Source organism: Anguilla rostrata, chromosome 6, assembly GCF_018555375.3.
Source record: "Anguilla rostrata isolate EN2019 chromosome 6, ASM1855537v3, whole genome shotgun sequence".
NCBI lineage: Eukaryota > Metazoa > Chordata > Actinopteri > Anguilliformes > Anguillidae > Anguilla > Anguilla rostrata.
The window spans coordinates 11,712,562-11,739,585 of NC_057938.1; the positions used below are offsets into that span (position 1 = coordinate 11,712,562).

The window sequence follows — 27,024 nt, forward strand, 5'->3', positions numbered from 1 at the left end:
TGGCATTTTGATAGCAGATCCGAAAATAATCAATTATAGAGTACGGGTTTCATGTGGTCTGTCCCACTGGTATTTTCTGGGTGTGAAAACTTTAAAATGCAGCTTTTCATTGTTATGTTCAGCGTGCAACACAGGAAGCTATAATTAACATTTCATGGTTTAACGGGATTAAAATAAATATTACAGCCATACCTGAGGGCTAGGTTAAAACAGAATAACTACAGACAGACTCCCATAGGGGAGTCCTTCCCATGAACCTTCACTGCCATATCATAAAAAATACAAGAACAGTGAGGAGTTTGGTTAAAATACAGGAAGGTACGGGCTTCGGTTAGATACGAGCTACAGAGCAACATTCCCATTGCTTCCCATTGACACAATTTCTGACAGGTCTGTGGTTCTTTACAGTTTTTCAGTTTGTAATCATCGAGAGACAAAAATCCTGAAGAAAATTGCATGGCTGGAACCCAGAAACACAATGTTTGATGACGGGAACAGGCCATTCAACCCATTCGAGCTTGTACTTACGAAATGAAGATGTTATTTTTCGCGGCAAGAGGCGCCTCATTTCCCATCATATTTACATGACAGATATTACCGTTCTCCCGTCATTTTTTTTTTTACAAAGTTTGCACAAAAAAGTTTCAGGATGTGAAAAGACGAGAGGGGAATGAAATATTTCCTATTTATTATTTCTTTTGCACCGGTCTTGAAAGGCTGTGTCTTCATTCTCCTGCTGATATACTGTTTATCTACGGTAATGAAACATTGATTACACTTTTTACAAATTGGCAGAATGATGAAGGGCTGTTAGGGGAACTAGATTGAAAAATGTAATGTACCATGCTTTTTACATTAGTGGTGATCCATCATGTGTCATCCACCTGTCAACCGGTGACAAACTCAATACAAGCGGACGGTGAGATCTGACAGGCGTCCTGTCGGACGGCTCTAATTCGGGCTTCGCAGTCCTGAGCCGTGTCCCGGACTGGGCACCTTTCCTTCAGATAAGACCGCGGTGTACAGCCTCGCAAGTACAGCTGCTTCTTGCTGATTCTCCTCTGGGCTTGTTTTAATGATTTTTTTTCTCCTCCTGAGGCCAAGGGGGACCAAGGCTCCTGAGATGTTCTGGATCCTTCAATACAGAGATTAGGAAAAAGTTGGTATCTGGCAGGCGCCGGGTAACCTCTGTCTAGAATATCCAGTGTGTAGATGTGCTCCGTGCTCAAGCATAAATTGGTTTTCATATTACAACGTTCTTTCAGTGTTCTTTATGATACTGGGTCAGTGCATACAGCAACAGGTCTGTGTATATTTACTATCACACCGGGCCAACTCATACTCAATGCTTCTAATCAAATGTATCAAATGACCCTGAAACTGTTTATTAATGTCATTCACGGCATCTCAAATCAGACCAAAAGTAAATTTTAAATATTAGCACACTAACAGTAATGTATTTCAGAAATACAGCAGTGAGCTCACAGACTGCAGCATTGTGCTATCAATGACAATGTGACAAAAATTAACTCTCCTGGGTATTAGCAGGTAGCAATGTCAAAAACTAACAATTCGTGTAAATTCAGTTTTCTGGTAATCTGTTTTCAGACAAATTTTAACACAGGAAAGTGTAAACATTGTAGGCTATTGGTCCAAACCAGGAGATTAAGGCTGATTTCTTAATGATGTCACACTCTAAAAGTACTGTTGCTTGAAATCAGTTAGCATCACTCTAATGACTATAGATTGATCATAAAAACAGCCAGTAGAAGCAGTGTGTCAGAACGAAGGATGCATGGAGTTTAAACGTTTGTCATTAATTTCGCGAGGCTGTTTCTGGTGACAGCCCACAGATTAACAGGGATTCAAAAATGTAAAAGCTACTCAATGTGTTGGCAAAAGCTCTAATCCCAAAATGCAACTGAACTATTGCACTCAGATAAAGATACTCTCCAAAACTAATATATTCATTCATCATTGAAAGTTAGCTACGTAATGAGTAGCACTGGCTATAAACATAAAGAAAAGCACAAAGCAGCAGTCTCTAAAAAGCAGGCCGGGCCTTTGATACCAAAGAGCCCGGCAATCACGTCTTCACCCAAACAAACCCAGCACATTAAACTCAAGCCAGCTCGCCTGATTCACTGAAAGGGCTTAATTGGACATGTTAATGCTAGTATGCGTCATACACCGAAGGCCTTGGAAGATGCGAAAACAAACGATCTTCAGCAATCGCATCAATCAGAAGCTTTGCCAGAAGAATTTGTTTTTATTCCAGTGTCAGCTCGCCTCAGAAGTCAGAAGCGATACCCAATTAGGCACCTTAGTTAGCTGAGAATGTGCTGTCAGTTTTAATGAGCAGACCAGGTTATTATCCAAAGACTGACAAAGCACAACTGATTCCGGAATTAAAGTCTGGCAAAAGAAGCAAGAGATCTGTCAGCAGCGCCTGAAATTGTGGACACAGTTGCGGAGTGGGTGGGTGTGTGCAATGAGGCACACCTTTCACACACGTTTCAGATCTGTAATTCTTTAAAATACATTTATTTGACAGTTTATTTGCATAACATGTTAAAGTGTGAACGAGGAAGATTGAACAAAACATTACAATCCTGTGTAGGTGTGGATAATGAAAATTGCTATGTTAATTAGTGTCTTTAGTGGATGTAAAAATAGGACAGAGCAGTTTCCTTTGGTTTGGTTGTTCATGTTAAACTTAAAAATAAAAAAAAATTTTACTTAAAAGGCTTGTAGATGAGAAAAAACCCTTAAGCCAATCTAGGCTTGTTACTGCGCCCACTATGTATAGAATATCCTGTCTGGTCTTCAGCACCCAAGGATTCTGCTTCTAATGCATGATGTGTCAAGCCATTCCATGCACTGACAACTCTGACTGAAAAAGACCTCCTGACATGCATGTGAATTGCACCTTTTACTAACATCCAAATATGCCCTCTTGTTCTTCTGAAAGAAGTCAACCTGAAATATCCTGTCTGGGTGTCCCAATAATTATAATGAGCAACCAAACGACATTAAATTCATTATTAAATTGAATAGCAGCCATTTATTTAGAAATAACTGTAGAGGTGGAGAGAACCCTCCATTGTTCCTCTAATGAGTAAAGAGAAATGGTGCTCCATTTTTGTGGTGTTCCGGTGTGATGAAAAAAAAAAGGTAACGCCCAGCAGACACCTAGGACCCTCTGACCTTACCCACAATGCATCTGGCAGCAGATGGTGTTATAATTGTATCTTCTGGGCTTTAATAACTGGAGTTACACGCGCAACACCAAAGACTGCAAAAGGGGAAGAGAGACTGCGTGCAATAAAAGTCTTGAGGGGGAATGTCACCGGCCTAAGCACTGTCTTCGTTCAGATGAGTTCCTCGGGACATCTGCCAAAGTTCGGCTCGAGGGGAGAAAATAACAAACTGCACAGCAAAGTCACGGTGATTGATTTACTGGAATCGTTATCAGACATTTTCTATTGACCACTATTATAAGTCGACCCCTTTGAATATCCCAATACGGTAATGATGGCAAACAAGCCGAGGCCCAGCTATGTGGTATATAATTGCATGTGGTTTCATAACCAGAGTTATTGTGTCGTGCAAATCAATGGGCTTAATACAAGAGGCCCCTGGCTAAGTGTCTGATTTGTGATGCAAGCAGGGCCTAATTGCATGGATTCATAACAGTGGCAAAAAAGAAAATTTAACCTCATGACCTATTGTTGAAGTTATCTCATACACTTTAGATATAGATCTCCTTGTGAATGCATATACTGGAAGGCATTAGTGGTAATTTCAACCAGTTGAGTGATCATAAGGACAACAGAAATTTCATACGAATAATAAAATGTTGTCTAGTGGACGTTGTTGGAATGCTGATGTTTAATGCTTTGGCTCAAATGTGTCAAAAAAAAATCCTTTAAGCCTTATAAATGCAGAGATTACAAATAAAGCATACAGTAAAAAATAGAGTAAACCTGACCACCTGTTTAGTTTGGATTGAGTCCTAAAACTGAATTTGCAAAACAAAGGACCAACAGACAAAGCCATTACAAGCTGTGACATTTGTCTTAAAAAGACAAGCTTTGTAATTGGGATTTGAGTAGAATTAAAGGTTGATTTAATTAAAACAGTTTTTCTTGTTTATTTAACAGGTCTTTAATTTCAATTGATCCAGACATGCACAGTCCCATCCCTGCTTTATACTGTGGTATACAGAAGAGCTTCCCATTCCCGATTTATACTGCAGAAAACCCCTGAATTCCCATTCAGGATTTTTACTGCAGAAAACCCTTGAATTCACATTCCCGATTTATACTGTAGAAAACCCTTGAATTCCCATTCTTGACTTATATTGAAGAAAACCCAAGCAGTTCCCATTCATGATTTTTTACTACCGTAAGCCATTGAATTCCCACTCCTGATTTGTTCCACATAAAACCCTTGAATTCCAATTCCTGATTTACACTGCAGTACACACAACCAGTTCCAATTCCCAGTTTATGCTGCAATAAACCCTTGAATTTCCATCCCAGATTTATGCTGCAGTAAACCCAGGCAGTTCCCGTTCGTGATTTATAACGCAGTAAACCGAAGCAACGCATGCTCTCCACCCTTGATTTCACATTCATTGCCTCTAGAAATGCTGCCAATTTTAGAGATATTTTTACATCTCATTTTTCAAATATGTTTAAAAGGACCGACGACATCATAAAAGAATGACAGGCAATTAAAATAATTTTTCCTACAATATTGAGAGTATTTAGCACCGTGTCAAGTTAGGCCTCGAACACGGTAAGGTTCTCTTTTTCTGCTAACATGACTGCTAAGCTGTTCTATGTATTCACAGCACTATATGTAAAAAAAAAAAAAACAAACATCAAAAATCGTTTCTGTTTGACAAACAGAATTCACCCTCAAATACCTTTCAAATATCTCTGTTTACAATGCATCCTTAAAACTATGTTTTTCCATCATCCTTGCTATTCCCTTTTCAAAATGTAAAAACCTCAGTAAAATCTCCTCTAACTCATGTTTTTTTTTGAGCCTAAGGAGAATAAGTGCCACTTTAACTTACACATTTGATGCATGATACCAAGCTGTCAACCCTGGAAAATCAACTGGATTTATAAAAAAGGACAAGTTATATTAATGACTTTTTCTCTATGTTAAAATATGATGCTTCTTTATTTAAATCGAATGCATACCCAAAGATTACAATATTAATTAATGTGTCCAAAAGCAGTTCTCAGGTAGTTAATAGTATTGATTAATATGTTAAACGTACAAAGCTTTTGATCGATGTGTTCAAACAGAATGCAAACTCGAAATGCTGGTTACTCTCATATTTTGTAATGGTATGAAGCTTGAGACCAAGAATAGCATACTGTAAAAATCCACCTAAAAATATGGCACAAATATTACAGTGTGATGGGTCAACAGATGCCACTGCAATTCCTCATTTCCCAGTGAACATTTTTGTGGAGAAAAGTCAGTGAAACGTTTAGGCATGCAGTTGAAAACCCAGCTACACTGGGTTGAAAACGGAAAGTTTTCTAGCCGACTAGGGCGTAGCCAGGCTACATCTAGGCTATACTGGGGTTAACCTAGCCCGTTTATGCCAAAACATCTCTCAAACTAGACTTCCACGCCTCTAGATGACTAGCTCGCTGGGTTATTATCCAGAGAAACCATCGTACAAACTATAAAATGTGAATACAAATGCCTGGTATTTACTATCCGGTGACAGTGAAGTAGGGAAGTGGAATCCATTTGGGCAGCAGATGGCCGTTAGTGGTGAACATTAGTGTGGATCTGTATACCCCATTAACTGGAGAGATGTCAGCAATTCTGCAATAAAAAAGATGTTTAGCAGAGTCTCGCAGGAGTGAAAACATTGAAAAGTTTTTGCTCAGTTGAAAGGGCCTTGTTGCAGCGTATTGATCTTACGCTGAATGCATTTGATTGAGCATGAAAAAGTCTTGGTGGCTGTACTGCTGATACGTCATCGGTGATTATCAATGCCCTTTATATAACAACCCAAAAGCATCACCTATAATGCTTTAGTCATTTTAATCCCTTCCGTACAAGCGTATCAACAAAACATCTGAATGAAACCCACTTACAAAGTGAAGGGTGTGCTGGATTTCACGCCAAGTCAGTATGTGATTATATGTAATATATACTGCATGCTCTTCAATCTAGTTCTTTCTTATCACAAATCATGTAATTGCATAAACATACTTGATCACATACCCACACCCATTATTCATATATTACTTACATATCAACATATGCACATGCACCAGTATACACAGGTCTACACGCAAATACACATACACACATACACATCAGGGTCACTATGGCCTTTCTCCTCTGAGCTTGGCTCCTCATTCTATCTTTCTTTATTGCTATGTTATACAAACTGAAGAATGTTTGTGCCTGGCACCATCTTTATCTGAGTGAGAACGTCAGAACTGTTAAGGGTCAGAAAGGCATGGGTGGGATAACTGGGCATTGACGTGCAAGAGGGAGATGATTGGGGGTGGGGGTGTGTGGGAAGGCTTTGTGTAAAGAAACTTCTATAGGTGAATGTCTCCACACACGCTGTACCAATCCCCGCTTCAATACAGAAAGAGAAATTACCCTGGTATTAATCACTGCAATGCATTTTTTATACAAACGTGATCATGTGGGGGAATAAATTATGCATAAACGCTTTAGGGAAACTATATAATGGATAAGTCAAGTCCGCTGCTATTGTGTTCATACTACCTATCTTCCTTGGTGGCCACTTAACCAATTAGCAGTCAGCCCTCTTGTTAGTTCGCTCAGCAACTTCAGCTAATTAACCCCTTGAGTCCCACAAGACAGTGTGGATTTATTTGCATTCATTCCGTTTTTCAATCAATCTGGTTACACTATATGCCATTTGAAAGTGTTAAAACTCACGGTTATATCTCTATGAACTATTTTACAATGCCAATGTTTTAGCGACAACGGTTCCTGTTTTTTCAACATGCAGGGAGGCAAAACAGGCTTGGGGTTTCCTTAGCTTCTATGCCTTTTGGAAAACTACAGATGACACAGATCACGGAAAATCTGTATCGTTACCTCAGCAGGGGTCCAGGGAACAAAATCCACAGAAGAGACCAGGATTATGCCTGTAGTAAAAACAGTTCAAGAATAGTAACCATTCTATTTTGTGAATGTCATTTTCAGGCTTGTGTTAAAAAGGGGATGCTACAGAAGTGGTTACATTAGATTTTAGCAAGTTGTATATCTAGTTAGTTAGGCAATCTGAATGCAGTGAATGAATGGAGGAACATTTCCGGTTGTTGGCAGACAGTGTGAACCTGCAGAGTGAGTACCATGTAGCTTGTTTGCAATCCTAAAGTAATTATAATAATGGATCAAAATGAATCTAAAGATAAGTGCATCTACAGTAGCCTACGCTAGCCATCAGCAGCCCCCATTGCACCATCATTTCTGCTGGTTGTCAGGGTCCTAATTGAGGTCCATTCATTGTCTGGACCTCATCTATATAATATACTTATAAAGTAAAATTATGCCTGCAAATAAATAGCTCTGAGTAAAAGGTATTTTGATATTTGATGTCTCTTTGCAATAGTATTATCTTCTAAAAATAAAATAAAAAATGACTTGTATACTAGCTACGTGTTGCTGAAGAGCATGTTTCTCCTTCCAGGAACATTTTCAAAGAACATTGTTATAACTTTGGAAAAAAAACGTTCTAGGAACATTTAAAAAAAACTTCTAAGAATGTTTAGTAAAACCCTAAGAATGTTGTGTCAAGATATTTCACAGAACGTTCTTATAACTTTGGGGGGAAAAAAACATTCTGGGAAAATGCTGCTTGCCACAAAAAACGTCCCTGGAACATTTCGAGCTAACGTTCTTGCAACCTGACGTAAAATTATTAGCTGTGGCAGAGCTCTCGTTGACCGGCTTCACGTTCCTCTCCCTGTGCATGCGCGTTGGTGACCAAACGGCTCTGTCTGAACACATTTCTGCTCTCTCATCCCTAGAGTTTGACTTGGGGTCTTGCAAACCACTTTGCAAAGCCTACCATGTCATTTTAATGGTCTTCATTTCACTAACCAAATGGAATGGTGCCATTTTCCTTAATTAAGGCTTGTAGGCTAAGTGTATCTGTTCACTTAACAAAATAACAAGGGACACAGCACATTCTTAAATACCAATTATTCAAATATATAAGGACGGCAAATGGTGATGTGATAATGCACATAATTCATTCTAAAATAAAACATTTAGCAAAATTGTTTGAAGAATGTATGTATATTAAGTAATTTGGTTTATTTATGTTCAGCAAAATTAATGCAAGCACGTTTCAAACCATTATCCACTATTGTGCAGAGGTAATGAGTGCTCATGAGTTTTTAAGGATGCCTGGTGAAAATCCTTGCCTGAACTTTCGAGGTTGTTTGTTCAAAAGTTTTCAAAATGCTTTCAACTTCCAAAGTAGCACAATTTTAGATGATTTCAAGAAACGACCCTTCATTTTTAGGACTGAACCCTGTACTGTAATCACACACAAAATTCCAGCACGAATGGTGTAATTTCGAGGTAGCTGTATGCCCTATTTCATCTTTCAGACAAATTTGGAGCTCCTAATCATTTCTAGAAGCCTCTCTCATCACTGTCACGCCCTCCATCAATTCAAGGGGCTACAGAGAAGCATTCACGTCCTTTGCATTTTCAGTGTGCCAGCTCCTGCCGTCCAAATATCTGCTACATTGTGCCCGCTCGATCTTGGATTCCGCCTTGGCACTCAGTGCCCACTCCTGTGCTGTACCAGGCGGGCTCGGTACGGAGTACGATGATGGACACAGCTGGACCTGCAATTACATGCCTGCCATTGCAACAGCGGTAGAGTAGGGCACGGCTGGGGGTGAGGGTCTGCCATTCAAATGAAAACTCCCGTGACCTGAAAAATCGCCTTGTTGCTTTCCACTCATAAAACAAAGGCTTTTCAGATGCATGAAATACCACTGCCAATGTGAAACACCAAATCCAACGTGTTGCCCCCTTCATTTCTCGACTGATTAAAAACTCTTACCACAGTTTAAAAACATTGATAAGGTTCCATCTTTACACATATGTGGCTCAGAGCATATTGCCACTGTCATTTCACTGGCTTCCTATTAAATTTAGGGTTAGATTTAAGGTTTCGCTCACTATGTTAAGCGATTCATGGACAGTTAAACATGCGGGGTCTGTTTGAACCTTATGTTCCCAGTCCTAATCTGCAATTCAGCAACTGCTGATTTTTTGAGGGTACAATATTCTGTTGTTTAAAAACAGAGAGGGGAAAAGTTTATAGCTGTTCTGCATCTCATATCAATTTCTATTAAATGCCATAGCTTGGAATTAAACTTCAAGCCATATAAGAGGTGTAGATAAGAGTGGCTGAAGACTGGACCTGCTGGGCAGCTCATCCTGTTAATTGCACAAGCGGCTCCAGGATCTCCCTGGGATGGGAGGGCTTTGATCAACTGGGATGACAGTGCATCATTGCGCAACAGTGACCCCTGTTGGCCAACCAGTACCCTGCAAGTCTGTCTGTTAAACCACACATGAAATGTCTTCCTCTGACTCGTGTCTGTGCGAATCCAACTCGTATACTGTGGAGTGATAAGAAGCAGTGGCTTCAAAGCAGGGCACATGCTTATCTGCACTCTTGTGAATGGATAGAAAGTGTAGCAATGACCTCAGATAAAACTAAGACTGGGCCCTGCAAATTTGAGACAAAACTGTGGTATAGGCATAAACATGACTTTTCAAGGCCTTGGCTTCTCTTGTCCTAATGCCTCTCACACTGAACTTCTAGCTTATTCTGATATATTTTGTTATCGTAATTTTATTGTAAAGTGCCCTGGAATGTTTACACGAAGATATGACATAAAAAAGTTTTGCATTGTATTTTATTTATTGTGTTCAGCACTTCAAGGCTATAGCCACACTGGAAATATTGCACTGTGTCTCTTGGGCTATCATGTACGAACATACAGAGTTTTGCTGAGCCAGGGTATGAGAGCAAATATTTATAGCAGGGCTTCCTATACTTGGTGCTAAGCCAGGCCCGTGCATGTTATTCTCGTTCCAGCCATAATTGCAACCCCTGAATTGTAATGAGTTGTTAATTGTTCTTAATTAGACACTTTCATTGTCTGCTGCGAGATGATTTACCACATTACGACTACATTATGTCAGAAATATATATGCATGCCATTAAAATGAATGTTCATAATTCACATTCCATGACTTTTAATCAGACAGATCAGCTCCCAGACAACTAATGCATTCATTTTCTGTAATGTGTTCTATGGCAAATGATTCCTTTAGAAAGCAGTTTTATTTTTTAATTGACTAAATGATAGACTGGCAGGTGAAATCATACAAGGACATTGCGTTTTAATGCATGGTGCTAGTAGGCTACCGCTATCATTTATATATACTTTTCCATTCGCTTTTTCCACACCACTTTCTACACTTGATTAAATATTGTGAGTCGTGCACTCTTCTTGCAGTCATACTTTAGCTTTGTCTCGTCAGACAAAAAGTTCCAAATGAATAATAAATAAATATTCAAACAATGGCAACAATCAGATATTACTGTCTTAGAATTTTTATACATTGACCTGAATTTTGCAATATAACTACTAACATAACGGTATTACAAACTTCAAAGACATTAAAGAACAGTATAGCATCTCCAATTAAAACATCTTTCCATATTATCAAATTAGTCAAATGATTACTTCAAAACATGAGTTCAAACTCTCTCTTTATCTTTAAACATAATTGGGTTTTTTAAAAACGTTAAATCAATCATCCAAATTATTGCTATTTATCCACTGCCATCACTCTGTCCCCCACCACACACACACAAACACACACACACAGGCTACACACACACACACACACACCCACACACCCACAGACCACACACACACACAGACTACACGCACACACGCAGACTACACACACCCACACACAGACACACAGACTACACACACACACACACACACACACACACACAGACTACACACACGCACACACACACAAACTGGAAGCTAAACTGGAAGCTTTTCTTGTCTCTCAGAGACATGCTGGCAGAGTCCTGCTGATGTCACCGTGGCTTTTAAGTGCTTTTATGGCAAGTGACACCTGAAATTAATTCTGAAATTAGAATGGAAATTGAAATAGAGGACCTTCGAGCTCTCGAGCCAAAAAGAGGAGACTATTTGTCATACTGTCATGTCCTAACAGGCCAGGCAGAGAGAGCCCAGAGCTTTGGAATTCAGTCTACATTCAAAATGTTTTCTTCAGAAAATGAATTTAAGCTTTAATGGGATTTTAGAAACCATTCCATTTCACAGGCTTTTTTTGTCCAGAATACATGTGCATGTAGTGCATTAGCAGATGGCCGTATTTGACTAATTGTAGAGTCTTGTGTATTCAGGAATGGATACATGTGAATATTAACACTGTATTAAGAGCAGAAAATGACTGTGCCCACATGCTGCTTGTATAACACACTGTGCCCATATGACACACAATTACAGCGCTATAAATGATTAATAGCAGTAATTATAGCAACAAAAGTAAATGTCAGTGTATACTCATAATGTGCTATAATTTGACCGCTCAGTTGTTTCTCTTTGTAAGTATGAAAGGGGTCTTATGTCTCTTTGGTTGTTCATTAGGGCTGAATATCAGACACACACACAAACCTGTCTGTACTGCTCTGCAGGCACTGATATTCACTTCCTATTTTGTCCTATTTTGGATTGCATATAGCTGCCAACCACTGTGTGCATCATTCCGGATCTTTTCTTGGCAGACTATGTAAAACGCTCTTGCCATACTCCTCCGTACAACCAACCACACAGTATATCATGGTATATGACGATATATTTTCAGATAGAGCCAGAAATAAAATGACTGAAGTAGCACTGCACGATTTAGAGGATTACAGGTAGTAGAATGAAATGCCCTCAATTACAGTTTCATACCGAGCCCCCCCAAGGCATCCGAGGTGAAAAAAATCTCAACGTGGAAATTTGTACTCTCGGTTTTACAATCCACACTCGGTTTTGCAATCTGTGCGCTCGGTTTTGCAATCTGTGCGCTCGGTTTTCCAGTCCATACGCTGTGTGTGTGTGTGTGTGTGTGTGTATGTATGTGTGTGCACACGTGTGTATACAGGTGCATGGGCATATTCATGTATTGATATGTGAGTGATATATGAATAATGGGTGTGGGTATGTGATTACTTGGGCAATGTTAAATCCATTCGTAAATCAAGGGTTCACACAGAAGCATCATAGCTACACTTCACATATGTGGAAACAGGAAAAATATTTGAGCCATATGGTGAAATAACCTGTGGTAGCCTATCACGAATATTGGCACGGTGAAAGCAGAGAACCACGGCAAACCACCTAGCCGTGATAATATTCATGATATGGGTTTGAGTGCCATATCGCTTTCATAAAATGGTGTCTAGGTACATGTTGGTGTCTATATATATCTTATAAAAGTTCACTAAAGAAAGACAATACAACAAGTTTTAAAATAATGCTTCAATAGATTGTGTGATGTGTCCTTCTGCTGAATTCCTTAGGTTACTAAGTAGGCTAATGATAATTTCTTGTTTGGACCTAACTTTACTTTAACTGGCTACATACAACCTATGTTAGCTATATAGCTAAATTTAATTGAAAGCTGGCTAGCTCCCATTACAAAACCGAGCACATGGATTACACAACTGAATGTATAGATTACAAAATGTAGAGATTAACACACTGACATATTTTGGAAATGTAGGAAAGAGTCTACTAAATGTAGGACGCAGTTTTTCCAGTGGAGGACTGAAAAAGTAAGACCTCAAAAAGGATAAGTAAAGTATTTACTGTGCTACGTTGTTTAGAAGTGAGTTTTACCGTGTTTACTGTGCTATGTTGTTTAGCAGTGAGTTTTACCGTGTTTACTGTGCTATGTTGTTTAGCAGTGAGTTTTACCGTGTTTACTGTGCTATGTTGTTTAGCAGTGAGTTTTACCGTGTTTACTGTGCTATGTTGTTTAGCAGTGAGTTTTACCGTGTTTACTGTGCTATGTTGTTTAGCAGTGAGTTTTACTGTGTTTACTGTGCTGTGCCATTTAGCAGTGAGTTTTACTGTGTTTACTGTGCTGTGCCGTTTAGCAGTGCACAGTAAAACTCACTGCTAAGCAGCACAACACAGTAAACGCAGTGAGACTCACCACTAAACAGCACAGCACAGTGAAAGCAGCACTCCTAAAAAGCAGCACTGCTAAAGTCCACAGCACAGTCATCACAATAAAACTCACAGCTGAACAGCATAGCAACTTAAACACATTAAAACACTCAGTGCTAATCAGCACAGTGCGAGGCCATGGACACGGTAAAAGTTACAGTGATGAACAGCACAGTTCACAAACACAGGGACACAAAACACAGTGAAACTTACAACGCTAAAGATCCCAGGCACAGGGACCTGAGCGCTAAACTCTGGGGACATGAAACGCAAGACAAGGCCGCTGGCGGGGACAGTAATCAGAGGCGTGTCCGTCGGTATGAAGATTGAAAGGACTTTTATCCAAATAGTGCCGGACTTAAGTGAGAGACCCCGGGGACACATACGAGTTTAAATAAGAGAGGCCTCACGCCGGGAAGGGAGAACTGGCTTTGCCAATTTTCTCCCTCACTAACGGAAAGCCTCTGTCATCAATCTCTGTCACTTCGCCTCACCCGGAAAAAAGAGGCAATTTAGACACAACAGCGTTCTGCGCCACCTGAAGATTTGTACAGGACGGAGGAATGCCACGCAATCTAACTCCGCGGGAAATACATCGACTTGTAATATTGAAATGTATTCCTGTTTACGAGGCTTGTGATGGTGAAACAGCTGTTTCTCTCTCGAGCTCATAACACAGCCTCATTTAAATAAAATATGATTTAAAACAGTCTAGCCTCATTCAAATACTGCACAAAATAGTACAACTTTTTAAAAACCTGGTTTTGTACACAGCCTAACTTTATTAAAACATGTAAAAACACAGTCTATTATTATTCAAACTTAAAAACACAGTTTAGCTTTACTAAAATACTAATTAAAACCTGTTTATATCTGTGAGAATGGTCTATTCCACTCTTTTTTCAATTCGACAAAATATACTTATAGTACATTGTGCTTTAGTGTTTCCAGTGTGTGAACGTGCACAGAAAAATAACCTTCACCTTTTTTGCAATCAACTGTTTTCTAGCTCAGAACAAGGTCTGTGTTGGAGATTAACGTCAGCTAACTTATTACCTTTTTAAATTTAATTTGGGCATAAGGGAAACTCCCAGTTGGAATCAGGAAGGAACATTTTAAAGACACAAATACTAAATCAATACAAGTCTACATTGAGCTAGGCACACAATGGTGCCTAAATGGTGATTACATAAAGATTACTTACCACCACTGGCTGAACAAATGTTCACACAAATAACAGAAATGGCTGTGATTCAAGAGTGAAATCGTTACACTCATTAAAATGCTGTCGATATACCATACCTAACTTTTTGAGTCACAGTGAGCTCATGCCATTGAGAGCAGTAATTCTGACTGTTATTAAAATTTCTCCAGTGTATTCCCTCAAGTGCAGTCAAATTTGGCTCTTTAATAAGATTTTAACATCGGTCTATTTACTGATATATTTACTATCGTTCATATATCACTTCAATGATTTTGTAATTCGATGACAAAATTAATGAGAAGTGTAAGATTGCTGGATCAGCCAGCCTAGAGCCATTAATGCACTTTGAAAAGAAATTGTTTGTTTTTATTTTAACTTAATTCACCGTGGCACAACAACCAGAGCTTGCTCCTTATTAGCACATAGAACCATAGCTGATTCATTAAAAAACTTAAAGGAATCAGGAAAGTCTAACACAGTGTTTACAATGGGCTTTCGGTGCCAGTGGGAACACAGAAAAGCTTAACTGAACAGTTGCTCTGGTGGCTATCAATAAGCTGTAGGTGTAGGGTTGCGCACTTGCGAAAGCAGAATATTTATAGACCAGTCAGCATCCACAGGGTCTTGCTTAAACAGGTTTGCATGATCAGAAACAGGAGGCTGCGCTCTAACTCCTCATTGTAAAACAGTCCGGCTTCGTTTGATTAGGAGGCGGCCAGTGCCGAGCAGTGGCAAGGCCTCTGTGTTCGCTGTTTGTTTTCTCTTGATTTATGGTGGCCTGCGAACAAGCCGCTTTAAGGGGGGGGAAAAAGGTGCCCTCTTCTTCCGGACACCTCTGCAGAAAGCGAGATGACTCTGTTTGCCTGAGATAACATTACACACGGGGATGATATAAAGAGCAGAAAATCTCCTCACCTCTACTTCCTTGCTGAAGGAAGACGGTGGAAGATGCAGCAGGATTGGTAAACCAGGGTCAAACGAGGTGAAATCAGGATACGATGGGGAGACAAGGTGGCTCCACGTGTGACTATGGGGAAAAGGGGTGGAGGCGTCTGGATCATAAACCATAAAGGTACAAGGTGGCCATGACAACCATGCCCAGTTCAACTCATAAGAGTCCAGTCATAAGGTACAGGAAACTGAAATCGGTGGATTCTTGGCTGAGGTGTTGTTTTAATACTTTTCTGCATTCACAAGTGACCCAGAAATGTTTTTAAATGATTCTTGAAAAAAAAATTATTCTTCCTTTCCCCCTTGGCTAAAAGCCAGCGGCTTTAGTGGCTGGGGTTAGCAGGGTCCAATGTCACTAAATGCTAAGACTGGTTTACTTGTAATATGTAAATGATGCTCTTGCCACTTTCGTGCAGACAAGCAAAGTTGGAAATGCCAAAGAATTGTGCCTTCTCAGGATGCAGTAAACCAATATGTTTTTTTCTTTTCCAAAAAATGAGGAGACCCACAAGACATGGGTTTCATTTCTGGAGCCCCATGGGCACTGTGATATTGCAATAACCCCAACAGTTAATATTTGTAGTGCCCATTCGCGAAAAGGACCATCTATCTACAAAAACAACGTGGCTTTGAAAGGTTAGCGCTGGTGCATGGTGCAGTGCCTCCTCTCCCTTCACCTACCTCCAAAATGTTGCTGTAATGACACCCGCGGTTGTCACAGAACAAACACATAATGGATCGGTAAGTCAGCCGTTAGCTAGCAAAAATTAACTAGTCTTGTAAATGTAAAACAGTGATAATTCTACAGAGGAAAATCACAATGTCAAGCGAAGAGGTGAGGTGGTCAGAGATATTAAAAATAGCATTTTAACAACATGAATGATTCCACTTTGGTGGTAATAGTAATTATGCATAACGATCTTTACACTGAGTGCACCTCCTAGAATAGTGCCCGTGCAGCCATTTCGATTTTCCTTTCCTTATTGTTTAGCCATTCTAGGCACTGTTTCACGTAGCAGGATTACTGTAGCTCAGAACTCTCCCAAATCTGGAACATATATAAAAAAAAACACCCGTTCCGGTTTTTACTCCAAGCAGTTATCCAGCTAACGCAGTAATCCTGCTTCCTGTAATAGCCCCCTGGACATTTAGTTAGACTTGGGATGTAACATTAGCAGGCCATAGGTCTATAGCTAAAGTGAATGACTTTTTCATGAAGTTATCCGTAGGCTTTTCAAAACAGTTTGCAATTTTGTTAGCGTTGTTAGTGAAGTTGGCTGCATGTAACGTTAGCTAAATATCATTTAAATAAATGCAGATTAATTGCCCGGGGGTGAGACATCTTGATAAGAACAGAATTCGATGTAAAAGCTAGCCAACCTTGGGCATCTAGCTACGTAAGGTAACTAGCTAAAACTAATATTACTTACAGGACCAACAGAAAACAGGCCAAGTCTGTGTCGCTTTTCATCCCCTTGGTGAACTTCAGCTGACGCCACCGACTAAAATAATCCCGAAGTTAATTGTAGTTTCTGAACCAGCTCTATTGGATTGTCTTTTTGCTTTGCTGTATCTAGACTTCTTAGCATCCGCCAGCAAACTAGCCACAAACACTTTGTTGGAATCTTAAGCCACGCCCACCCATCCCACACAGGAAAGAGCACCACGCCCAGAAACGTCCCAAACACTTTTTTATTTTATTTTAATTTTAAAAATTTTAATAAACAATGACTGCCTGGGTGAAATATGATGAGTAAAATTGGAAACATAAGCCTAAAAATACCTAAATCCTGGTTGAATTTTTATGGAGACCCACTATCAACGAGTAAAAAAAATGTATAGAAATTTAGAACAAAAAAAGATCATATGGTAATATACATCTAGTCTTTACTTCTTGACATAAGACAGGCAAAGTGAAATCATATCTGAAGTTTGGAACAATTCACATGATTTCTCTCTCTCTCTCTCTCTCTCTCTCTCTCTCCTGGACACAGTGCTCTCTGTGCTTTCTATTTGTGACATTTAACAAATGATTCCTTAGAGTCCTTTGACTTACTCAATGTGTCCATCTAAATGTATTGGTAAATTTTACGCAACATGAATAGTTATGGGCACAGTCTAAACAGATTGATGAGAATAAGATAACACCTGACAACTTATTCATATGTATTAATAAGATAACATAACAACAACCATCTTGGCCTATTTGATTTCTTTGCCCTTGGCACATGCCCTTACTACCCTAACGCTAAAAGAATCAGATATTGAGTTTGACGTCCGAGCTGAAACTGAACCAGCATATTTGTGGGACCTCAGGGACATTTGTCAAGATCCAATCTTAACCGCATGACCTCAGCAGCCACCGGCCAAATTCCGTCCAGCCCTCAATATTGATCGAGCCTTTCACTTGCCCTCAAACTGGATAAAACAATTGGCCTGTAATATGATGGCTTACAATGTGAGCCCTTTACAGCTATCCTTCACTGGCCTGAGCTGACACACAAGCATCTCAGAAAGTATTAGGAGAATTCCAACACTCATCTATACACTCAAAACAGAGAATTTTAACACTCCCCTTTTCACTCAACAGAGAATTCCAACAATCCCCTGTACATTCAACACAGAGAATTGTAATACTGCCCTATACATCAACACAGAGAATTCCAACACTCCCCTGTATGTTCAACACAGAGAGTTCCAATACTGCTCTGTATGTCAGCACAGAGAATTCCAACACTCCCCTGTATGCTCAACACAGAGAATTCCAACACTCCTCTACATGCTCAACACAGAGATGTATTTTACAATCACCTCCTGAGTCAACAAAATATTTGCTCCTATGCCAACACAGGTTTACAATCTCTGAACAATTTGCTCCTATCACCACAAGTCACCACAATGCACTCATTAATTTTGTCATAGCTTATTCCAATAGAGGTTAGTAGCCTTGTATATAGCTTTATTAGCTATATTAGCTACCTTTAAAGCTAATAAAACTATATACAAGGCTACTAAGTTAACTAATGTATCATTAACTTGTATATACACAGGTGAAAAACAATGTACGAAAGTACACAATTATGTGATTGCGTTGTACCCAATAAAGGCTTGAACATCACAATGATACCTTAACTGGAAATAGATAGATGCAGCCAGCGTCATTACACCAGAATGAGTCTGTAGTCCACTAGGCTATGCTTTTATGTGTATCTGATGGGTCCCTTAAAGCAACTAAATTTCAAATTTGGATCCCGATATAAAAAAATATTTCTAATTTGGGTCCTGATATTAAAAGGTTTAAGAACCAATGATGTATAGAATTATTGCACCTAAGAAGCACTTATAACACTTATACTTGAATTATATTATAGTGTACTTCAGCCTTTAAGTATCATTAAAATTGATGACTGTGGGCGGAGATAAGGGGGAGTGGTTTAGCTGACCTGCAGTCACAGCTGTGGACGATTAGATACTCGGCGTTACCCTTTATCTGTGGTGCCTGCAGTAAGACCGGGAACCCAACAAGAGACGCTCACAATACGGTCCAGTGAACAGAGACAACAGCAACAGCGACATCAACAGCCATAGCACCAGCAACAGTACCGGCCATATTACCAGCAACAGCAAGAGTAACAGCTGGAGTTTGCCTTATAATAGTAAAACCAGCATGCATCTCAATACCTGGTGTCACATCATTACACCATCTTGTCACAAACATTTCTTTATACATAGAAGCTGCCCAAAAGGATATCTTTTGGCTGAAATAAAGAGCTTAGCCAAAAAGAATGAATGGACAAATAAAGAACATTTGTTTTGTGGGGTTCCAGAGGGTACCACCCTCACTAGAATTTAGCTTCTGGAAGTAGAATATGGCTGGGGAAAAAATAGATAAGCACTATATTTCAGTTTGGAGTGGTTAGGTGCCATTTTGGGAGGATTTGGGGACACTTGGACCCACCTTTGAGAATACATGTCAAATTTTACTTTATTAAATCTACATGAAACTTTTACCTTGGTGTTGTATAAATCCTGGGGTATGACTGGCAAAATAAATCTGGTTTCTTGTAGTATCAGATGTACATACAATCACTACAGAATAAAGAAAATACAAAATGAGAGTGAATATGTCCTGTATGTTTACTGAGTGAGACTCCTGTGGAATCAGGTGATTTGGTCATTTTGGCAAGCAGTATAGTTTGTGAGATAATGGGGTTTATTTAAGACAGGGATATTACAAAAAAGCCAAAAGTGCAAAAAAATAGTTGGAGTCAAAGGGGAGGGTGGGGACTCTGTAGCTATGTATTCCTACTGTTGCTGAGGGGGCTATGCCAATTTAAGATGTTGGGTTTTGGTATAGTTGATTTCAAAGACACCTCTCAGCCATTGTACAAACACTTGCTATCTGTTTGTAGAAATAGAGCATGTGCCTGCAACATTTAATATTTTCTCAGATATGGCATTCATAACACGTACCACACATTTTTACAAAGCAGCATAATTTCCAAACATAACTTCACATAAGCCTTGGATACAATGAAACATGTTGTGCATAGTGGTGTTTGATTCACTTGCCATCCTTGGCTAATTCAGCTGATTAATTTGGACCAGTGGGAGGTTTGCTACACAGCAAGCATCCCAAACTAGTCTATGTAATTTATATGCTTGCGAGTGCATATAATGGGGATAAAGAAATAGAAATTATCGTCCTTAAAAATTTGTGAAAAAGTGAAACAATTTCACAGTCTGCTTATAATGGGAAAGATACAGTAACAATGGTAAGCTGAGATTTTTAAAAGTTTTATTTTGCAGTCAAAGCCTCATAATTTTATATGGGTTTCAATGAGAAGCTCCACCATTTTGCCCTCAGAGCAGACATGACCATTACTGAGTACTACATTTCTTGAGCTGGCTGAGGGTGAACTCTCCGGTCAAGTCATGGGTCAATAACGGATAATGTTTTCTTGTCACATGCTTTCCTGACAGCCGAGGTTGGAGCAATGACTGTAGATGTACAGTTGGGAATTCTAAATTAGGGAGAAAGAAGGGGCGGCATATAAACAGTGTGTAACCTTGAATAACTGCTGTACTTTTTTCCTCAGTTCTTCACAGTCTCAGGGTGGGGGCCGATTGGCCAGTGTCAGGGTAACAGGCCATAATCTCAAGGTGGAATATGACTGGCCGTATTATCAGTAAGCCAGATGACTGGGCATTGTAGCAGGGTGGTGCATGGCTGGATTTGAAATTGGCCTGGGAGGGAGGGCTTTCTCAGCTTCGCTGCACAAGACCAGCTCCTCTGTTTGTTGGGGTTCCTGCAGCCTGCATGTGCCACTTGCATAAGTGGTGCAGTCCTTCGGGGAAATGACTGTGGAGCTCAGCTGCTGGTCTGCAGAGTGGTTACATGTTGTGGTGTGCTGGAGGATGTCTCTGCCCACCTGCATTCAGAGAGGATGCAGCAATGGGTCATGCCTACAATTAGGCTTTACAAATTAAGAGGGAGAAAAATAGGCAAAAAATAAAGGAGCGGTATCAGATCTAGCCTTAAGGTAAGCAGTAGCCTTGAGGTAAGTTCAGATCATCATCAGCCAGCAGGATAGTTGAGAATGTTTTTAGCAGAATATATGCTGCAAAGATCTGATATTCAGTTTCAAAGGAGAGTCTAGAGTTAAAGACGAGACAGCTCCACTCAACAAACCCATGGTCGTTATGGAAACAGTCTTTAATTGGTTAACCTCTGTTCTGATGTGGACTTTAATCAGTAAGATTTTTTCTCCCTCATCTTGCCTGCTCTCACAGTTTTTATATGAACTGGCCTTTATAAACATGGTCAGCATCATATATACTGCAGTATCAGTCTTTTTTTATCCATGCAGTATCAATATTATTAAGGTTACAGTATCAGACTTGCTAACAGTGCAGTGGCAATGTTAGTCTTATTAACACAGGAGAATAATTAGCCAACATGACTTTAATTAAATGTCCAATATGTGTCCAGTAGAAATCAGCGCCCGAGAGAACAGGCCAACAAAAAAAAGCAGCGTCGCAATTTGATATGGGGTTTCTGGTTACACAGCACCCCCATATGGCTGGCAGAGGAAGAGCATCCTGTTGCTCTGGGTAAAAAATGCAGTCCGCGGTGATTTTATATATTCGTCTTCCAGCGCTCACATATTGACATGAATGGACTCCAAAAATTGAATTTTAGTGAAAGAAACATGAAAAGCATTGCTTTCAACAGAAGTCATAGAAGCTGAATCCTACTATGTGTGCACAGTAATTAATATCAGATATCATGTAATGCTTTGGGTGAATTCTCCATTTCAAATGCACAGCTAAATAATGAACAAAAACAGCATACAGCTTCACATGTGATCATGAAGCCAATAGACCTCTGGACTTTACAAATGTGTGAGCAAAGTGATATTCAACTTTGACGGCTCTGCCAGTGAAGGATGGTCATCCTAACGGGAAATGGTTTTTGAGGGTTTTCATTTGCGGTCAGTTGGATAAAGCTAATCTTGAACATGCAAATTATTAAGTACAATTAATAACAATGCGCACATTAATAACACTTATCTATCACAATATTTATGTGCAGATATCAACATCACTCCACAGTAATGATACGCTGATATCAATATTACAGGTGAACTTACAGTGCTGACAGTACGCAGATATCAATATTTACATTACAATTTACATTGACATTAGAATCCTCCAGGCTTAATTAATTCATCTTCTTGGGACCCAGAAACAGTGCTTACCTCCTTTCCTTTTTATAGAAGTGCTTAAGCCACAGGTCTATTCCCGAGGGGCTGAATGTGGAACAGGAGTGCCATCCGATATATTCACATCTCACCCAATTAGCATTTGGTGGAGCAAAATCAGAATACAGGACAAAGATAGCCATCCCTGCTATAGAGAGTGTAGGTAGAAATTCCACTAATGATCACACTGCACAGCGATGTAGCAGCACGAACAGCTGAACAGCATAGCTATCAGTTTGATAAAAACCCTTAATGAGGTCCTTCTTGCCACTGAATTAGCAGCGTTGGTGGTATGACCAGATGTGCCAGTCATAATTTTTGGGTTGAAACATGCAGTGTGTGAAGTGTACACACAGGAGGCAGTTGTGTATCTTTTCAATACTGCATGCGCAAACAATCTTATTTTCTGTGTATCAGGTTGCTTTGTTAGCAAACTTGTACAAGGGCAGCACAGCAGGCCTGTAATGTGTAGGCAGCCTTCATTAACAGAGAAAGCGGATCTTCCCTCCGCCTGGCTTCGCTCTGAATGAAAGCAGAAATAGTGTCACATTTGATTAAAGGAAACCGACAAGGATTCATGCGTCTCATCAGGACTCCGCGGGACAGCGATGAGTCGCACGACCGAGACATTCTCCTCCTCAATTTTAATACTAAGGTTTTTGAGACAAAGTCTGCTCTGGCATTGCTAAACCACTCAAAGTACTGGATTATGACCTCATTTTGATGCATACCACCTCCAGCTGAAATGCACTGCCTAGCATAGTCTGGACAGTAGGACTGTAGAGTTCTAGGAATAGCGTGAACAGTAAGATGAATCAATGATGCTGTTGGCGAGCAGGATGTGATGAACCGGTATATGCAGAAGAACACGCTCCAGATCATCAACATTTCACAAAAAATGCCAGACTCTTATTTTCGCGGTCTACAGACACGCCGTTCTTCGTCGTCCGGATGGCACGCCCAGTTGAAGCACCAGTGCTGCTCGGTGCTGGAACTGAGCGGCAGTGCCAACATGCAGAGGTCCTTGAAGGCGGCGTTTCACCCTGCGGTGCGCCGGGAGAGCCGCGGCTGTGGGTTTGCAGCCGTCCGCCGGCCCTGGTCATCGGTGCTGGAAAGCCGTCCTGCAGGGTTAGGGTCCCAGTGTGGCCTGCGGGGAGCAGTGCCGCACTCTGGGATACTACACCAGGGTGGCCTAAAAATCTTACTTTCAACCCCCGTTTTTTTCCCCTTTTCTTTCCAATTTTGAATTTCTGGAATTGCAGGCCCACACCATTATTGTAACATTGTCTGAAAAAGCGGTTTGGAAGAGCTCAGACGGGCATGTGCTGCGGTGACTGACTGGCCGGGAGGGGTCACTGGTATGGGACGAGATGGAGGTGAACACAGCCAATTATACACTACCCTACGGGGCTGACACTGGCACGGTCAGGATTGGGTACCACACTGTGCTCCAGAGATTCTGGACCCCGCAATTTGCACCACACGCCCTAAAACCTGAATCCACGGATTTCAGATATACGGAGTAGGTACAGACTCGTTTCCATCCCAAAGGACTGACAGTGATGTTTTGAGAGAACAGACTGAGGAAACGGTGAACAGTTTTAACAGTAGTCATTTATAAGAAACTGGAAACCGCACACAGTCAGTGGGGTTATAAGACATGGACCCCACAGTCCTGACTAACTGAATAAATAAACGCACACATGCTGGAGCCGGCTGACCCAGGTCATGTGACCCTGAACAGTAGGGCATTGTGGGTGTTGCTGCGCCCACACGGAGAGTGGACCAGTTATCCAGGTTTAATAAAAGCATTTCAATCTTATCAAAAGGAATACAACACATTGTCAAGGAAAAAGCACAAAATAAAAGATTAAAAAAAGGTTGGGTTAGGCAAACGGAGTGCATAAAAGTATCTGACTCATCATGTCCTTTTCTTTTCTGTCAGTGATAATTCTCTCTTTCCCCAACCGCTCAATCCATTTCCTATGTGCTTATTCTTTTTTTGTCAAAACAAATTTCTCTTCATATATACACCCTGCTAAATCATCTCTAAATTACACAATACTTAAAAATCTCTTAAAACTCTGCTTTCACTAGATCTGGTCAGGAGAACAATATTATTTATAAAACACAAAACTCACTAACTCATTACAATATCTAACAAGCTCCGCCCCTTCTCCCCGCACTCCTCCATGGCAGTATCTTACATCTCTGTACAAGAGCGGTCACAGATATTGATATATACATGTACAGCCAGGGGCACAGGTGGACATTGATATATACATGTACACCCAGGGCCCGGGTCAGTGGTGGGCGCGCGGGTAGGTGGATCAGCAGCTGCTGTTCTTGAACTCCCCGTTCTCGGTGATGGACAGCTTGGTGGGGTTGGTGGGCGAGAGGCCGTTGCGCAGGTTCTGCATGCTATAGCGCTCCTTCACCTGCGTGAGGGCGCTCATGAGCCGCGAGTTTGCAGCATCCAGGGAGCTGATCCTCTTCTCCTGTGGGGGGAGGGGGTGGGGGGAGGAGGGGAGCGAAGAGACATCAGCGCGCCAGCCTTCCCACAATCCTTCACAGCAGAGGCGCTGGCAGATGGCAGAACTGTAATGGGGGGGGGGAGCGGGGGCGGGGGTGAATGGAGCGTGTCGAAGCCTGACTGCTAACACTCGCGCGGGCATACCTGCCACCTGGGGAGGCCCCCGGCGGGCCCCGGGGCCGCTCCGCCAACCGCGGAGAGACGGACAGAAAGGACTCGCACGCGCAGGCTGGCACGCCAGCGCCCGCGCTGGAGGTCAATGCATGTCATGTAGTAAATAAAGGAATCATTGCTGCTCCTCCACGCGGTTCCTCTCTCTTTTCTCAATGGCAGTTTTTCGGCTGCGTCGCGCTGCCGGCTAATTTAGCGTCTAATCCGGGCCGCCGTTCTTCTCGCCGTGGGATATAAACGAGCCAACAGCGTTCCGCCGCCACGGCGACTGGTATTGTTCTGTGACGGGATATTCTTCAACGTGCTCTCGTTTTATTTCGTATTTGGACAGAGATAAACCATAAGAGCACTACGTTGTGGACCAGAGAGGAGGTGAGAATGTACTTTAAATGCTGGTAACCGAGAGTGCTCAAAAAAAAAAAAAAACAATGTTTCCTTTAGTTTCCTCCCTTCATTTTCACAATGAACGGAGTGTCAGTGCCATTGGTCGTGAACCAAACAGAGTCAGGCCAAGTCTTTTACCCTGCATGAGAAGGGGGGCGGGGCTTGGGATATGGGGCTTGAAAAGGGGGCAGGACAGAGGGCAAGGATGAGGGGCTGGGGACACAGAGGCAGGGTGCAGGGGAAAAGGGGGCGGGGTCAAAAATGCTGGGGAGCGTAATATGGGGGGTGGGAAATGGGAGTGGGCTGGGGAGTACGATGCATACATTGTGGAGACTGTAGCACAAGGAATGCAATATGAGCACAGTGGAGAGTGATATGGGTATAGGGTTGGGGCTATGAGAGTGCGAGTGTGTATTATGGGTGCAATGGACTGTGATACAAGCATAGATATGGGGGGGATATGCGTGTGGCCTAATATGGGTGTGACAGGCTATGTATTATGGACCATGGTGGGGAGCATGATACAGGTATGGATATGGGGGATATGGATGAGATGTAATGTGGGTGTGATCGGGTATGTATTATGGGATGTGGTGGGGAACATGATACAGGTATAGATATGGGTGTAGTGTAATATGGGTGTGATGTAATATGGGTGTGATCGGGTATGTATTATGGGATGTGGTGGGGAACATGATACAGGTATAGATATGGGTGTAGTGTAATATGGGTGTGATCAGGTATGTATTATGGGATGTGGTGGGGAACATGATACAGGTATAGATATGGGTGTACTGTGATATGGGTGTGACGAGGAGTGGGAGACAGGACCGTGGCATGGCGGTGTGGGGAAGGGGGAGTTCACAGACAGGTGCAGACAAGGCGGGCAGGAGGTAAGCAGCCAAGGCTAAAGCTAACAAACAGAACCTGCACCTCATCCACACCCAGTCCAGCCCAGAGAGGAGCCCTCTACATACGCTGCCTTCCGCCACCTGACTGCACTAATCAAACCACAGCCCACCTCCTCGTCCCTCAAGCGTTACCCACTCCAGTCCTATCCCCGCCAGGAGAAGAGAGAGGACGCGTCGGCGCTGCGCTGGAGGAGGCTCTCCGTTTGAGTAGCGCACTCAGAGGACGCGGGGCTCTCAGCGCGGACGCCTCCCGCCGCCTGTCGGGGGGGCTGGAGTGGGTGCGGAGAGCGGCGAGCGTGAAGCGGGGCTCGCGCGCGTAGCGCCGTTTTTTCCGCCGCACCGGAGAACCGGTTTTTTTACTTGCCTGCTTCGGTTACCTCGGCACCGTTAGCGACCTGGAATTCAACACAGTGACAACAAGCCGGTGAGCACAAGCACTGCCGTCAGACACCTGCAGGGGGAGCCAGCCGGAGCAGCTCGCCTTCAAGCCGCGCCCCTCTTTCAGTTACACAGAACCAACTGCATGCCGACCGACAGCCGGCCCCCTGAGAGACTTCCCCTGGCCGCTCAGATATTCCCCATAACAACTCCGAGGGAGTTAGCATTCAGAGCCCGCATCGCATCGCTCTGCAAAACGGAGTTGTGTCAAACACAGGTCAAACTGACACACAGGCCCTGGCAAATCACCGGGCCCCGATGGGAGTAGAGTCAGAGGGCACCGTTTGAGCAGCAGATGTAGTGCAGTCAATGTGCCAACATTAAGTACCCTTTCTCA

At 41.7% G+C, this 27,024-nt stretch overlaps 1 protein-coding gene and 1 long non-coding RNA gene across 11 annotated transcripts in view; both read right to left on the bottom strand.

The window, feature by feature from the left end:
* Positions 1-10: 10 nt before the first annotated feature.
* Positions 11-17,109, bottom strand: LOC135257949 (uncharacterized). Of its 2 annotated transcripts, none has more exons than XR_010330817.1 (3): positions 16,917-17,109; positions 15,451-15,562; positions 11-1,135 (listed from the first exon to the last, which is right to left on the bottom strand). It is a non-coding gene; the product is annotated as an uncharacterized LOC135257949 (long non-coding RNA). The 2 variants fall into 2 exon arrangements; XR_010330816.1 differs by lacking the exon at positions 11-1,135 and adding an exon at positions 14,094-15,370.
* A 6,735-nt stretch (positions 17,110-23,844) lies between these two features.
* The window catches only part of rasal2 (RAS protein activator like 2), a 68,637-nt gene continuing 65,457 nt past the window's right edge, over positions 23,845-27,024 (bottom strand). For 8 of the 9 annotated variants that reach the window (XM_064338377.1, XM_064338375.1, XM_064338371.1 and 5 more), the window contains one exon: positions 23,845-24,748. In XM_064338377.1, the coding sequence (XP_064194447.1) occupies positions 24,581-24,748 (168 nt within the window). In that variant the 3' untranslated portion in view covers positions 23,845-24,580. Of the gene's footprint in view, positions 24,749-26,613; positions 26,645-27,024 lie in introns of all 9 variants that reach the window. The other variant, XM_064338376.1, reaches the window with a different exon arrangement.